This window comes from Osmerus mordax, chromosome 1 (genome assembly GCF_038355195.1).
Source record: "Osmerus mordax isolate fOsmMor3 chromosome 1, fOsmMor3.pri, whole genome shotgun sequence".
Taxonomy (NCBI): Eukaryota; Metazoa; Chordata; class Actinopteri; order Osmeriformes; family Osmeridae; genus Osmerus; species Osmerus mordax.
Genome location: NC_090050.1, coordinates 14,445,181 through 14,457,925, shown reverse-complemented (window position 1 = coordinate 14,457,925; position 12,745 = coordinate 14,445,181). Strand labels below are relative to the sequence as shown.

At 46.0% G+C, this 12,745-nt stretch overlaps 1 protein-coding gene across 5 annotated transcripts in view; it reads left to right on the top strand.

The window, feature by feature from the left end:
- Positions 1 to 12,745, top strand: part of sema3fb (sema domain, immunoglobulin domain (Ig), short basic domain, secreted, (semaphorin) 3Fb) — a 49,083-nt gene that overhangs the window by 30,885 nt on the left and 5,453 nt on the right. For 3 of the 5 annotated variants that reach the window (XM_067228225.1, XM_067228303.1, XM_067228150.1), the window contains exons 5-13: positions 409 to 528; positions 2,020 to 2,109; positions 3,930 to 4,023; positions 5,463 to 5,582; positions 5,892 to 6,031; positions 7,411 to 7,525; positions 11,391 to 11,460; positions 11,572 to 11,716; positions 11,937 to 12,159. In XM_067228225.1, the coding sequence (XP_067084326.1) occupies positions 409 to 528; positions 2,020 to 2,109; positions 3,930 to 4,023; positions 5,463 to 5,582; positions 5,892 to 6,031; positions 7,411 to 7,525; positions 11,391 to 11,460; positions 11,572 to 11,716; positions 11,937 to 12,159 (1,117 nt within the window). The remainder of the gene's footprint in view (positions 1 to 408; positions 529 to 2,019; positions 2,110 to 3,929; positions 4,024 to 5,462; positions 5,583 to 5,891; positions 6,032 to 7,410; positions 7,526 to 11,390; positions 11,461 to 11,571; positions 11,717 to 11,936; positions 12,160 to 12,745) is intronic. The other 2 variants (XM_067228459.1, XM_067228383.1) reach the window with 1 other exon arrangement.

The following is a 12,745-nucleotide window of genomic DNA, read 5'->3' as shown; positions in this document are numbered from 1 at the left end:
CAAAGTTTTTGAAGAGAGTTTTAATGAATGTGGACTCAAGGCACCTATGAGAAGAACCCACCTGTGGGACATAACTTTGGCCCAGTAAAAGGCTGGTTTCCCTCTGTCTGGCCAGAGAGGATGCCCGGCTCAGTCAGCCTAGCAGGCCAGGCAGACTTGCCCTCCCATATTTGCCAGCATAGGATGGGGAATAACAGGAGCACTGTTGGATATAGTCATATTTCTAACAATATTAAAGATATGGAATGTGGATCTTGCGGAATTGCCATCAATTTCATCATATTCACTGGTCAATAACGACCCTAATGCAGCATAAAAGTGCCGTTCTAGTTTCTTGTTTCTTTCTGCTGATGTTTTGACAGTAATAGCTTGTGAATATGGTACTGTATTTACATTCTTTCTCTCCAGGGGGAGTGTGGGAACTTCATCCGTCTGATTGAGCCTTGGAACAGGACCCACCTGTACGTGTGTGGAACTGGTGCCTACAATCCGATCTGCACCTATGTCAACCGTGGACGCAAACCTCAGGTTGGTGCCACACCTTTCTGAACTGTCTGGGGGTTTGTGTGTGAGGGAGGGTATGGTGTGTGGTGAGGGAGGTTGACAATTTGGACTATACCACCATACTGCTTCTCAACCAGTTCATTTAATGCTATCACTCTTTCTCTCTACCTTTTGTTCGCATTGTTCCCACCTGCATGCAACCTCCCTCTTCTTACATTGTATCTTCAGCCTCCAGCCCAGCTAGTGGAACCAAGCACGACAGCTGTTGTCCCTAGTGCACACTTACTGGGGCTGTTACAGTCCAGTCTGTTTAGTTTCACCATTTAATTGGAGCTCTTGAGTTTCCTCAGCTGAGCCAAGGATCACCAACTCACCACACTTCCCTTTTTTAGGACCCTCCGCCAACACCACCAGCACCTCACATTTAAATACAACACTTGTTCTCCAATGGTCACCTTGGGATTTCTGAAATGGGATGGCAAAAAGTACATTTCCCTATTGGCTCGTCCCTGTACAAAACCTCCTCATAAACCCTTGCTAGTTCACATGACTCCATATAGCAGTTACTGCCTTCCATCCATCCATCCATCTACAGTATCTATTAACCGATCTATCCATCCAGCTATCCACTCATAACTTCAGTCTCCCTGTGTGGCTCTAGAAGTACACTATGCCTCTCCTATGTGAGAAGTTTGGTAATTGGCCATAAGGGCTCCCATTAAAGGGTGTCAGTGGAGTGTGGTTATTGTACTGCATTAATGACATGAATCCCCCCATATGACAACTCTGAAAGCTATCCTGACACCCCCCCCCCCTTCCTTCCCCAACACACACACACATCTTCGGTCCTCTGGGATGGACTGGCTGGAATGAAGTACCACAGAGATGTGAAGCCACACACCTCAATACTGTACATGTTGATTTTCTTTACAGGAAACCAGAAAAGGGCACTTCATTTCATGTGGATGTAAACATAGCAATACACACACACACAAAGTTTGGGACACTGAAAGCACGCAAACCTTCTCTTAATGGCATGCAGGATTTACTCTCAATTTGGCAGTTATTTAAGTGATTTTTTTATTTATTTATTGGTGAACATATATTCAATGACTTATTGCAGCCTTGGTCTCTAAAAGCCAAATGATAGATTTTTGGCAGCTGCTCAGAAGTGAATATGTATACCATACTGCAAGAGACTTTATTGACTCAACCACAGGATAGAGAACTAATATTTCTGTTTTTCCAACATCTGGTTCAATAGTGCTTCACAGACGGACCCTGCACGGGGTAGCCTTTCTACTACAACTGTCTTCCATACCCCCAAAACAGTGTTCTTTGAAGCAGTATTATTGTCAAATCAGCCCTAGACCAACTCACTAAGCTGGCTTGGAGTTAGTTGCAGCCCCACAGTCTATCTACCTGTCCACCTGTGTTGTAAGGGCATAGACCAACCATCATCAGACCTGCATCGGGTGCATAACATCCAGAATATGTCACTGTCTCCTGTTCTAGGCTGCCCTGCACCTGCAGATGCCCCAGAGCGGAGGGAGGGCTAGCCGCGCGGCAGAATCCCACGCTGTGTCCGAGACATTGGGACTGAAGGTGGGACGTGGCTTTGGGTCAGGTGCCCTTCCTCAGGCTGGGTGGGCCTGTCTGTCTGTCTGCCTGCCCCTCTTAAGCCCTGGGGAGTCAGGATGCTGACCCCTAGGGGCCACTACCATGCAGCATGTGTCCGTCTCTCTGTGTCCCACTGTCCAGGCCTGTGCATGTCTCTAACCCGCATCTGTGCTCATCCTTGGTGTCTTAGCACGTCTGTCATCATAACCAGAGAGCTCTCGCTGGGCCGGTTAATGAAGTCGCCATTTCCTCAAAGTTTGGATTTTTTGCTCTCTGGTTAATCACCATCAATGCTTTGTGTTTGTTGCTCAAAGTTCCACTGAAATCGAATTTTTCTAATGCGTTCTCTCATCATTAGTTTGTTCTCCATTTTTTTGTGTCATTTTCTGTGTCATTTCTCAGCAAATGTTCTCTGTGTCTGTGTTTTCTTTTTGCTGTATTGACTCTGACTGTTTTTAACTTGTGTGAAGTGTTTCATATTGAGGTTTTAGATTGTTGTACTCCCTTTCACTTGTGTCCTTAATGATACAAATGAAGATTGAATGAAGTTTAATAAGGCAATACTTACTGCAACAAAGGTTAACAGTATTAACCCTATTGATCCTTATTGTAAAAGTTCTGTTCCAGCTCCTGTACTTTGGTCGTCTCTCATGACGGTGTCCTATCACCTTTGCACATGTCTAGGAAACAGTGCTCCATTTTTCGGTCATTTTTCCGCCCCCGACCCCTCCATGTAGGAATGTGGTCTGGCTGCCTCTCCCTGGGGGTGCCAGTGTGACCCACACACAAGGCCTGTTGGTTCAGGGCAAACATCAGCCGTCTGTGTCTAACTGCCAGAGCAGAAAAGGAAATAATAGACCCACATAGCTGAGCATTACTCAGATGTTTGAGCTTGCTCTCCCACCATTCACAGTAAAGGACGAAACCATTAACCCTTAGATGAGTGTGGGGGCTTTTTCCAGCATGATGTGTAAATGTTTTCCATGCAGCAGTGTTTTTCTTTTCGTACGGTGAAACCTTTCAAAGGGACTTTTTTTTAAGTCATGTTTGGATAGCACCCCTGGCACACGTAACCACTTGTGACCTGGCACACACTAGAAACTGCCAACACCTTCACATTTGCAGGTGATTTTAATCAATGGTGAAGGGATCTCACAAGTGTGCACGTAGGAGCCAGTAGAGAATACTTTGGCAAGCGCTTTCCTCTATTCTGTTCTGGTGTTGATGGACAAGGACAAGGGTGTCTTTGCCTCACCCCCATCCCTGATTGGAGAGAGGCTTTGGGATTGGACCTGTTCTGGTTTATGGCAGGGCCTCGAGGCATGTCATAGCATGTCATTGGCTGTTCCCACCCATGTATCCAAATACCTGCCAATCACCTTTCAGTACTGCATATCGAGATGCCAGGAGCCCTGAGCATCAGTCATCCAGCCTCCATCCCAGGCTTGTTTTCACTATGCAGGATTGCAGGTGTCAACAGCAGAGCTGCACAGCCATGGGCCCAGAGTGGCTGAGAGATACTTGGCATTAGGCTTGTTATGCTGAGAGAACATCTTCTGTCACTTTCTCCCCCTAGTGTTCTGCAGCGTAGGGGGGATTAAGAAGGGCTCTATCGAAGCATGTATTTTTCTGTGTTAAGGCGCTCTCATTATTGAAATGATTCATCCTCTATAATGGCTTATGGGCCCAAGGGGAGTCTCTGGAAGCATATGCACTGCCTCATTTTCCCTCCACACCAGGGAATCAGGATGACATGATGAGGAGCACTGAATTTATTGCCGTCTCTTATGATTTTTCCATTTTAGGAATACATATTCCATTTGGAGCCAGGCAGAGTGGATTCTGGGAAGGGAAAGTGCTCCTACGACCCTAAGCTCAACAGCGTGTCCGCGCTGATCAGTGAGTATCTTCTGGGTTCAGTCACACGACCAGGCGGAGGGTGGATGGAGGGGTTGCGTTTGGCCCCTCTCAGGTCCCCTGAATGGCTCTCAGGGATGGTGAAAGACCCTGTGGTCATGTCCCCTGTGGATCAGCTTCAGTCTCTGACCATTTGAACCTTATTTTAATGGTCACTTTGTTTTTTGGCTTACTTTGTTAAGGATTAGTTTATTGCCTAGTTCTTACCAGGAAGATCAAGTGTCTTTCCATTTGTGCTTGTTTCCCACGAGTTATTCACAGAGGAACGCTCATCGCTGACCAATCATAAAAAATGAGGAATTCAGCCTTGTTAGAGTTGGAGATGTGGGCACAAGCTGGTGTGTTGACTCAGTTTCCATGAGTCCTTTGTGACTTTGAATGAATAAATATACGACTCCTGTCTTATTTGTAAATGAGGAAACGTATAATGGATTGTCCTGGGCAGCAATGGATATCGTGTTAAGCTTTGTTTTCTGAAAAGCTTTAAGTAGGATTGAGAGCCTTTAATGAGAAGTCTTCCAGCAGTGTCCTCCTCTCCCTTCAAGGTCAGCTGGCCAGGCCAGACCTCACGGTTGCCACAAGTGTAAGTCGATCCTGTCTCTATGGGGTGGGATGGTGTAAATCACCATCACTGCTTCCCACATTAGCACTCTGCCAGCTGACCAGGGTGGAACCAGTAGCAGGCCCAACGAGAGTGAGCCTCCCGCCCACAACAAGCTCAGCTGTGGCCGCTCATTGGCAGGAAGTGCCGACCACTTTGACCCGTTTCACCTCTGATCAGACACTATACAGGAGACGGCACCCCCTTCCTGTGTCAGAAACAGTACGCCTTCAAGCCTAGACCTGTGTATACCACATACCGTACAGTACCAGTACCAGCATATGGAATTTGGAGTTTTGTTGAATAGTAATAGGAGGGAGTTTTGTCTTCCCTTGCCTGCCTAATCCCACCACAGAGAATGCTCAGCACCGTGTATGTGGGTGCACCTGCCCTCATATTTAGCCTTGATAGCAGCAGCAGGACCCACACCCAGCTTCCCTGCTTAATGAAGATGTGTGTGTGTGTGTGTCCGCAATACTGCGAGGCAAGTATTGTCTTTGTTCTGAATCTTATGGTCTATTTGGATGTATATTTTTGGATTTATATTTTGCATGAGTTCTGTCTGAGTTCATCTGAAACCCAGAGATAGAGATGAGTACGCTGATGCTCGCCGCTGGTCACAGGGATGGGAAGCTCCGAGGAGTTGTGTTCTGAGTCGTACCAGGGGCTCAGCAAGGGATTCGACACGCAATTCATGTTCAAAGATTCATAGTACTTTATCCCAGATGTGCCTGGAATTCTAGATGGCGCCAATATCTTTGGTGGTGATTTGGCTCAGCATGGTGATCTGTTGCTTTGTCTCTCTCTGCCCGTGTTTCAGATGGTGAACTCTACGCGGGGGTCTACATTGACTTCATGGGAACAGACTCAGCCATCTTCCGTACCATGGGCAAACAGACGGCCATGCGTACAGACCAGTACAACTCCAGATGGTTGAATGGTACATTCCTTTTGTTGGCACCCAAACGACTGACATCTGATGAGAACAAGATCAGTTGTTTGTCTATGATCCACCCTGTGATAAAGTGTAGTGCTTGTATGGAATGTGAGATATATGTGCATGTCACATGAAATTGTGAGATGTATGTGCACATATATCTCACATGAAAAACGGGTGTTTTGAATAATTATTTTCAGATACAAAATGAAATATGCCTTTTTCTTTCATTCAAAAAAGGGAAATCTGAGTTTTAAACGTGTTTGTCTCTATGATCCATCCCTAAACGTGTCCCTCTGTCATTAAACTCAGACCCCTCGTTCATCCACGTGCAACTCATCCCTGACAGTGCTGAGAGGAACGATGACAAACTGTACTTCTTCTTCCGGGAGAAGTCCTCTGAGATGGGCCAGAGTCCTGTGACCCAGGCTCGCATCGGACGCATCTGTCTGGTCAGTACAAAATCAGGATTTAACTCTGAGCACATCCTCTTGTAAAGTGTCATGTGCTTGTGACAGTTTCCCTAAGAAGGAAAAACAGAACCCATTTTCTTGCTGTGGAGCTGGTGTTTGCCTAGCACGGACGTGCAGGAATCTACATGTGTGTTTAACCTTTCTGTCCATGAGATGCTATTCCGACCCATGACCTTGTGATCCTTTCACCTCCTGAAGATGGTTGTCCTCAAACGCAGATGACTGTAACTTTCCAGTATTCAGTTCAAGGCTTCCTAAAGGACGGTTCCTTGAAACTAGACCGCATGAAACAGCTGGTCTCTACTTGCAGTGTATCCACAGTATGTGATGATTTAACCTCACTGTCTTAATGAAAGCTTCTACCTGCCCTCCCTCACCATATTGAAAATGTGACGGAGCAGCACACATAAACAGGGACACGGTTTGTTGCTCTTGTGTAAACTTGGAGCATCTTTCTGAGCTGGGCTTACATTCTCTGAGAGCGTGATGTTTAGATGGTCAACCTGTGTGTGGGTGAATCCGTGGATGCGAGAGTATGTGTATACATGAATATGTTTGTCTGTGTGTGTCTTTGTATATGTGTATGTGTGTGTGTGTGTGTGTGTGCTAGCATGTGTTTGTCTGTGCTTCCTCAGCTGTTCACCGCTGTGTTTATTTGAGAGGGTCAAGCAGTGACCCTGCACACAAATACTCATACTGCTCTTGGTTCTGTCTTCATGGACCTCCTGGGACACCACTGTCATTCTCTCTTTCACACACATCTGGAGGATGACAAAGCCCTTTTCTGGCCTTGAACACACCACATCACCATGACATGTACAACAGTCCTGGATAATCACTCTAAAACTGAAGTAAATCCAAGATAAGGATTCATTGGGTGTCAACTAAATGTATTGTAAAGCACGCAACGGCCTAAAACCACTTTGAAGACATTAAAATGATACATTTGTCAAAAAATGATTTTCACCAGCAATATTTCTCAAACTATATGACCCAACAATGTGTTTTACCCATCAAAGTGAGGCATGCTTTAAGGAGAATGTGTGTTGTTTAAGGAGGAAGAAGCTAAATCACATCTACTGGACTTGGCTCTCACTCACTGGGTTGGAATTTGGCCCGGCTCCATGACAGATGGGAGAGACTCTAAATAAGAGGAGACAGTGTTTACCATCTCATCCCCTCACAACCAAGCAGCCCTCCACACTCTCTCCACGCTCTCCAAACCCGCCTGCTTTTTTTTTATATGTACAGTGTGTGTGGGCGGCTCCACCTGTGTTTGTTTTTGGTGGATGGAGGATGTGAGTGTGTGTGTGACGGAGGCTGTGTTCTGTGTGTTCCCCCCCCCCCCCACCCCTCAGAATGACGATGGTGGTCACTGCTGTCTGGTCAACAAGTGGAGCACGTTCCTGAAGGCCCGGCTCATCTGCTCCGTTCCGGGGGCGGACGGGATCGAGACGCACTTCGACGAGCTCCGTAAGTCCTCCTTAATCCCCCTCTAACACTCTGTGGTTTCACCCGTCATCCACAAGCCCTCCGTTTTCAATTAGGAGTGAGAAAGCGGAAAGCCCGCGGCAGGTCTTGTGGTTGTCTATTTACACTGGTGCCGTGTCCTCTCTAATCATGCATGCGCCACAGTCAGTCCTGATCTATGGGCAGCTTGGGAGCAGCAGACCACCACCTGTCCCTACCTAGTCTGACAGCATGTCACACAGCCCAGTCCTCTGCCCATATGGAAGCCTCCTCCATTTCACTCCCCCTCCTCAACTCTCCAGTGGCCCGTACTGCCTGCTGTAATGAGAATAGCACACACTCCAGTACTGTAGTTGTTATTTTCTCTCAAGATGGCTCAAACAAAAGGCTCCTTTCTCTGGGCTCTGAAGGACGAGGTGTCTGGGAAGCACTCCCCCTCAAATAGACTGGATGGACGGGCCAAGTCTCGTGGCAGATGGATCAGGTCACCAAGCAGGAATGTCAAGGCCATTACCATCTCAAGGGAAAGCGTCTTCTCTCTCTCTCTTTCTCTCTGTCGTTCCATCTCTCTCTCGTTTGCTTTTTCTTTCCTTTTCTCCATTTCTTTCGTTCTCTCTTTCTCTCTCCTGCCCTTTGTCTCTGTCTATCTCAGCCTTAGTGTGATAATGATTAAGGTCTGAAGTGTCTGTCTGACGTTTGATTCAGACTTCACCTCACCAATCAGGCTTTCTGTTGAACTCTTATCCTCCCCAGTAAAGTCTCTTTGTCCTTTTCTCTGGCTAACTAGGTTCGAGCTTACATCTCATTATAGGTTAGGCTGTAAAAACGTATTTAGTTTTAACAGCACACACTTCTCATTATGCTTAAGTGAACAGTGTAGGTTAAGGATGATTGATTTCGCTAGTGTGTACAATAATCGTGTCCTTGCTAAAAACCCTACACTGCAAGATCCTTTTGTCTGACTGTGCCCTCTATGTACAGTTCAAGCACATTACCTACAGTATGGGGCATTTAAAGAGCTCCAAACCATGAGCGTGCTTGCTCTGGGTTTGTAAACGAGTTTCTGTCTTTATTAGTTGTGTCAGTGTTGACACAGGCGTGCTGTTCACAGTGGGTTCAGAGGAGTGTGGAGAGTTGGCACTGTTTGCCATGCAGGTTTCAGGATATTGCTTTAATAAAACAGTAACTTTGAACAGGCATGGGCTAATCAGGTCTAATTAACAGGATGTATGGAACAGCATAGACACAGGCCAGATATGGAGTCTATACTGAGACAGAGGAACAGACCGACACAGACAGACAGACTTGTAAACAACAAATAAACAATATTTTTGTTAACAAAATTGTAGGATTTCAAAAGGTCAAAAACATTGAACATGTAAATCCCAATCGATGATCAGCAAAGAGGTCTAAAATAGATGTCATGGTACTGTTAAGAGGCACTGTACATTTACACAGCACCTACGTGTTTGGATGACCTTAGATTTTGGAAGAGCTTTACCGCAAGAAGAGACTAGTCGGGAAAGTGCAGCCACGCCTGGATGGAGGAAGAAAAAGAACAGACATTTTTCCTCTCTATATTAGTGCGGTAGTAAAAGGACCCCGGGGTCATTATTGAGAACTTTGATGAACCTTCCAGGCCAGCTGGAGCTCGATTGTGGCGGTATGAAGTGTGAGTGCCTGTGGCTAGGATCACCAGAGACTGAGGGAGGTTTTACAGTTGGAAAGTCTAAGAAAGTTGGCTCTACCTGAGAACCTGTACCCACATGACACACAGTAAATTGAAACAGACAATGTAGTGGCCCCTTTCCAGACTGCTGCTTGTGCTCTGCCTGCTTCATCATGTAAAAGGCCTAAACTCATATTTGCCGTGAAATACGGAAAAGGAGCTTAGATGTTACATTTTGTACAGTCAGAGACACATTCAAAGACAACATAGCACAAGATTGGGCAAAATCTGTTATAGTTAAAAACTCAAATATGTTAAGTTTTATTATTATGTGTTTTATTACAATAAGTTTTATTGCCTTACTCAAGTAGGAAATGGAAAGGGCAGTTTTGACTCTTGGTGCTTTTACAGCTGTTATTAACATGCAAGCACAGAGACCCCCTGCAGCAAACTCTTCTCTACCCTGTCAAAATATATTTTACTACGGCTCAAGTAGCTGTTTCCTATTTTATGAATATCAGATTCTCCTTTTTCTGTCTACCTCTGTCTGGGATTCAGACTGTAGGAGTGTGTATAATTCAGTCATTTTGACGTGCAACAGCGGTGTGTCATGGTACGGCACATCTGTTGCATGGTACCTCTGATAGCTCCTCTGACTCTCTCTCTCACTCCCGCTGTCAGTGATAACCCATGACCGTTTTGCTTCCCTGGCTTAAGGTGTGCATGCGTGCGTGTGTGTGTGTGTGTGTGTGTGGGTGAGATGGAATTACAACCATATGGTTTCTCTCCCCCTCCTTATCCTGAAACTTCAGCCGCAAACTACAGATTGTCACCCAGGGTCTGTGTGCATACACACCTATGACTTGACTCAACAGGCATAATGAGAGGCAAAGACAATCCTCACCCCTGCAGTCACTCGCAATCCTTTGGTATAATGATATTCACTGCATAATACATCTTTGTTTAAGTGTCTTGAATGAAAATACTGTACAGTGCACTTAGCTTGGTCTTGTTTTGTGAATGTCTTCTTCAATGTTTGCTGGAGGTGCCTGCATCATTATGAGAGCTGGATATGGCACTCCTAAGGGTAGCATGGAGGTCATTGAGAGAATCATGGAGAGAGCAGAGTAGGTCAGTGACTAAGCACCCCTAGTATGATTAGTTCCTCTATATTTCGTCCTGTGGGCCTATCTGCTCCATCACCAGGAGGATGAGCACATGTAAATCAGGCCTCCCTGTGGGTCCACCAGGGCTGTAGACGAGGACCCACATTACGATGCAGTTTCCCTCTGACACGCTCAGATAGTGCCCTCACACCCGAACTCCACTCCTTAAACCACACCCACCAGACGGGGGGGAACATGTCCCACATTAAATCACTGGCTACAGTATCACTCCTGGAGTGTGCTTTCAGGTGACACAGCCAATGTGTTGTCTCACTGTATGTGGATTTTGACAAGGAAGCTACATTGTATTGTGTTTGTATCTACGGGTGGTTTATATCTACGGGTGGATTGTGGATGGAATTTAATTAGAGACTTAAGTGACGGAATTCCTAAAGGCCTGGTCACCAAAGCTATGCTATTGTGCTTTTCATACTGTCTATGAAGAAATATTCAACAATGCCCTTCCTGTTGAGAATGCACAGTTTCCTGTTACACTGAGAAGGAGACAAGCAGAGCCTTCTGTTTCCCCTGGCAGGATGCTTAGATGTCACCAGGAGGACTCCTCCTCTCCTTCATTGAACTTTGTTTGGCCTCTAATCCTCTGCACAAACTTATCCTTTCCAAGAGCCCGACGGGTGAACTTTCCCATAGCATAGCGAAGCTCTGGTCACACTACTGTAAGCAACACAGAACTTGACACATCAACCTCTGACCGGAATTCTGTAGATGCAGACACAGGTGTTTGAGATACGAGAGGGTCACAGGGACTGTAGGAAGGTCATTGTGATGGCCTTGTTCATCCTGTTTGGCATGTTCGTATCTATACAAGCACAGGCTGAAATTCACAGAGGGATGAAGAAAATGGTTTAAGTGCGTCAGTACTTCTTTTAAAAGTTGAGGGTAGCCTCTCTGAATATGTCTGGGAGGATTGACTTGAGCTCTGTCAATATTAGCCATCATGAGCCTGCTGTGGAACTTGTTTCTTTAGCCTGCTCTCTTTGCACTGACTGGATTTTGTTTGTGTGTGTTACAGGAGATGTTTACATACAACCGACACAGGACACCAAGAACCCTGTCATCTATGGAGTATTTTCTGTCTCTGGGTGAGTCTCCAACTGGTTTAAAATTTTGGTTCCTTCACTGGAACAAAGACTATTACTGTGAATCACTTGTCTTTTGACACATACAACATAACTGTCTCTCCTAATGCACAGCTCGGTGTTCAAGGGCTCTGCGGTGTGTGTCTACTCCATGGCTGACATCCGGCAGGTCTTCAACGGACCCTTCGCCCACAAGGAAGGTCCTAACTACCAGTGGGTGGCCTACACTGGGAAGATCCCCTACCCTCGTCCTGGGACGGTAAGCCTACCCCCCGGATGACCTCAAACACACCAACAGCCCTCCAACCTTAATACACACTTTAGTGACTTAGTCCTCAGATAGAAACCAGCTGTTGTGTATGTCCCACAAGGCACATACACAACTCTCCACATCCATACCGTGTATCACAACAATATAGAGTAGACCCACAATTGGTTGTTTGTCAGTGAGATAATCATTCTCAATCATTTCCCACTAGTGTCCTGGAGGCACGTTCACCCCTAACATGAAGTCTACTAAGGACTACCCAGACGAGGTCATCAACTTCATGAGGAACCACCCCACCATGTACAACGCCGTGTACCCAGTGCACAAGCGCCCCCTGGTGGTCCGCACCAACGTTGACTACGAGTTCACCACCATCACTGTGGACCAAGTGGCAGCTGCAGATGGCAATTATGAAGTGCTTTTCCTGGGGACTGGTAAGTTCAGTAGATCTTGGTCAATTTACATTGACTGTGCCATCAATGTCCAGATAAAGAGCTAATTCTTGGTCTTAATAGAAGACCCACAGCTTCTGCATTGTTTCAGTATTATGTTGTTCCTTGCAAAACCTTTTAGTCAGGCTCAGTTGGGTGTACAACGGAGATACAAAGGAGTGTTGTACCCCCCTTGTCTGCTGCTGTCCAAACGAATGCACCCAAAGTCTTTCCTTCAATCATTTATCGCCAGAAGAAAAGCATTTGTAGCCTTTCTGTAGAGATGAAAGTTTAACCAATCAAAGGGCGCTGGCATCTTTCACTTAGTGTAAAAGCTTTGAGCTCTGTACCTTGAGGGCAGGGAGAATGACGAGAAGAGGAGGGTTAGGAGCCGTGTTACAGTCAGGAAATCCATCACCTTAATCTCACCCACCAGGGCAAGAGACATTTTCTATTTGTCTCATTCCTTTGAACCTTTTAAAAGCCCCAAGTGACATCACTCGCCCAGCGCACGCAGCCCTAACATGAGGCCCATTCTCTCTTTTGTGTAAGACGTTGTTCTGTAGCATGTATAGCAGAGACTAATGGG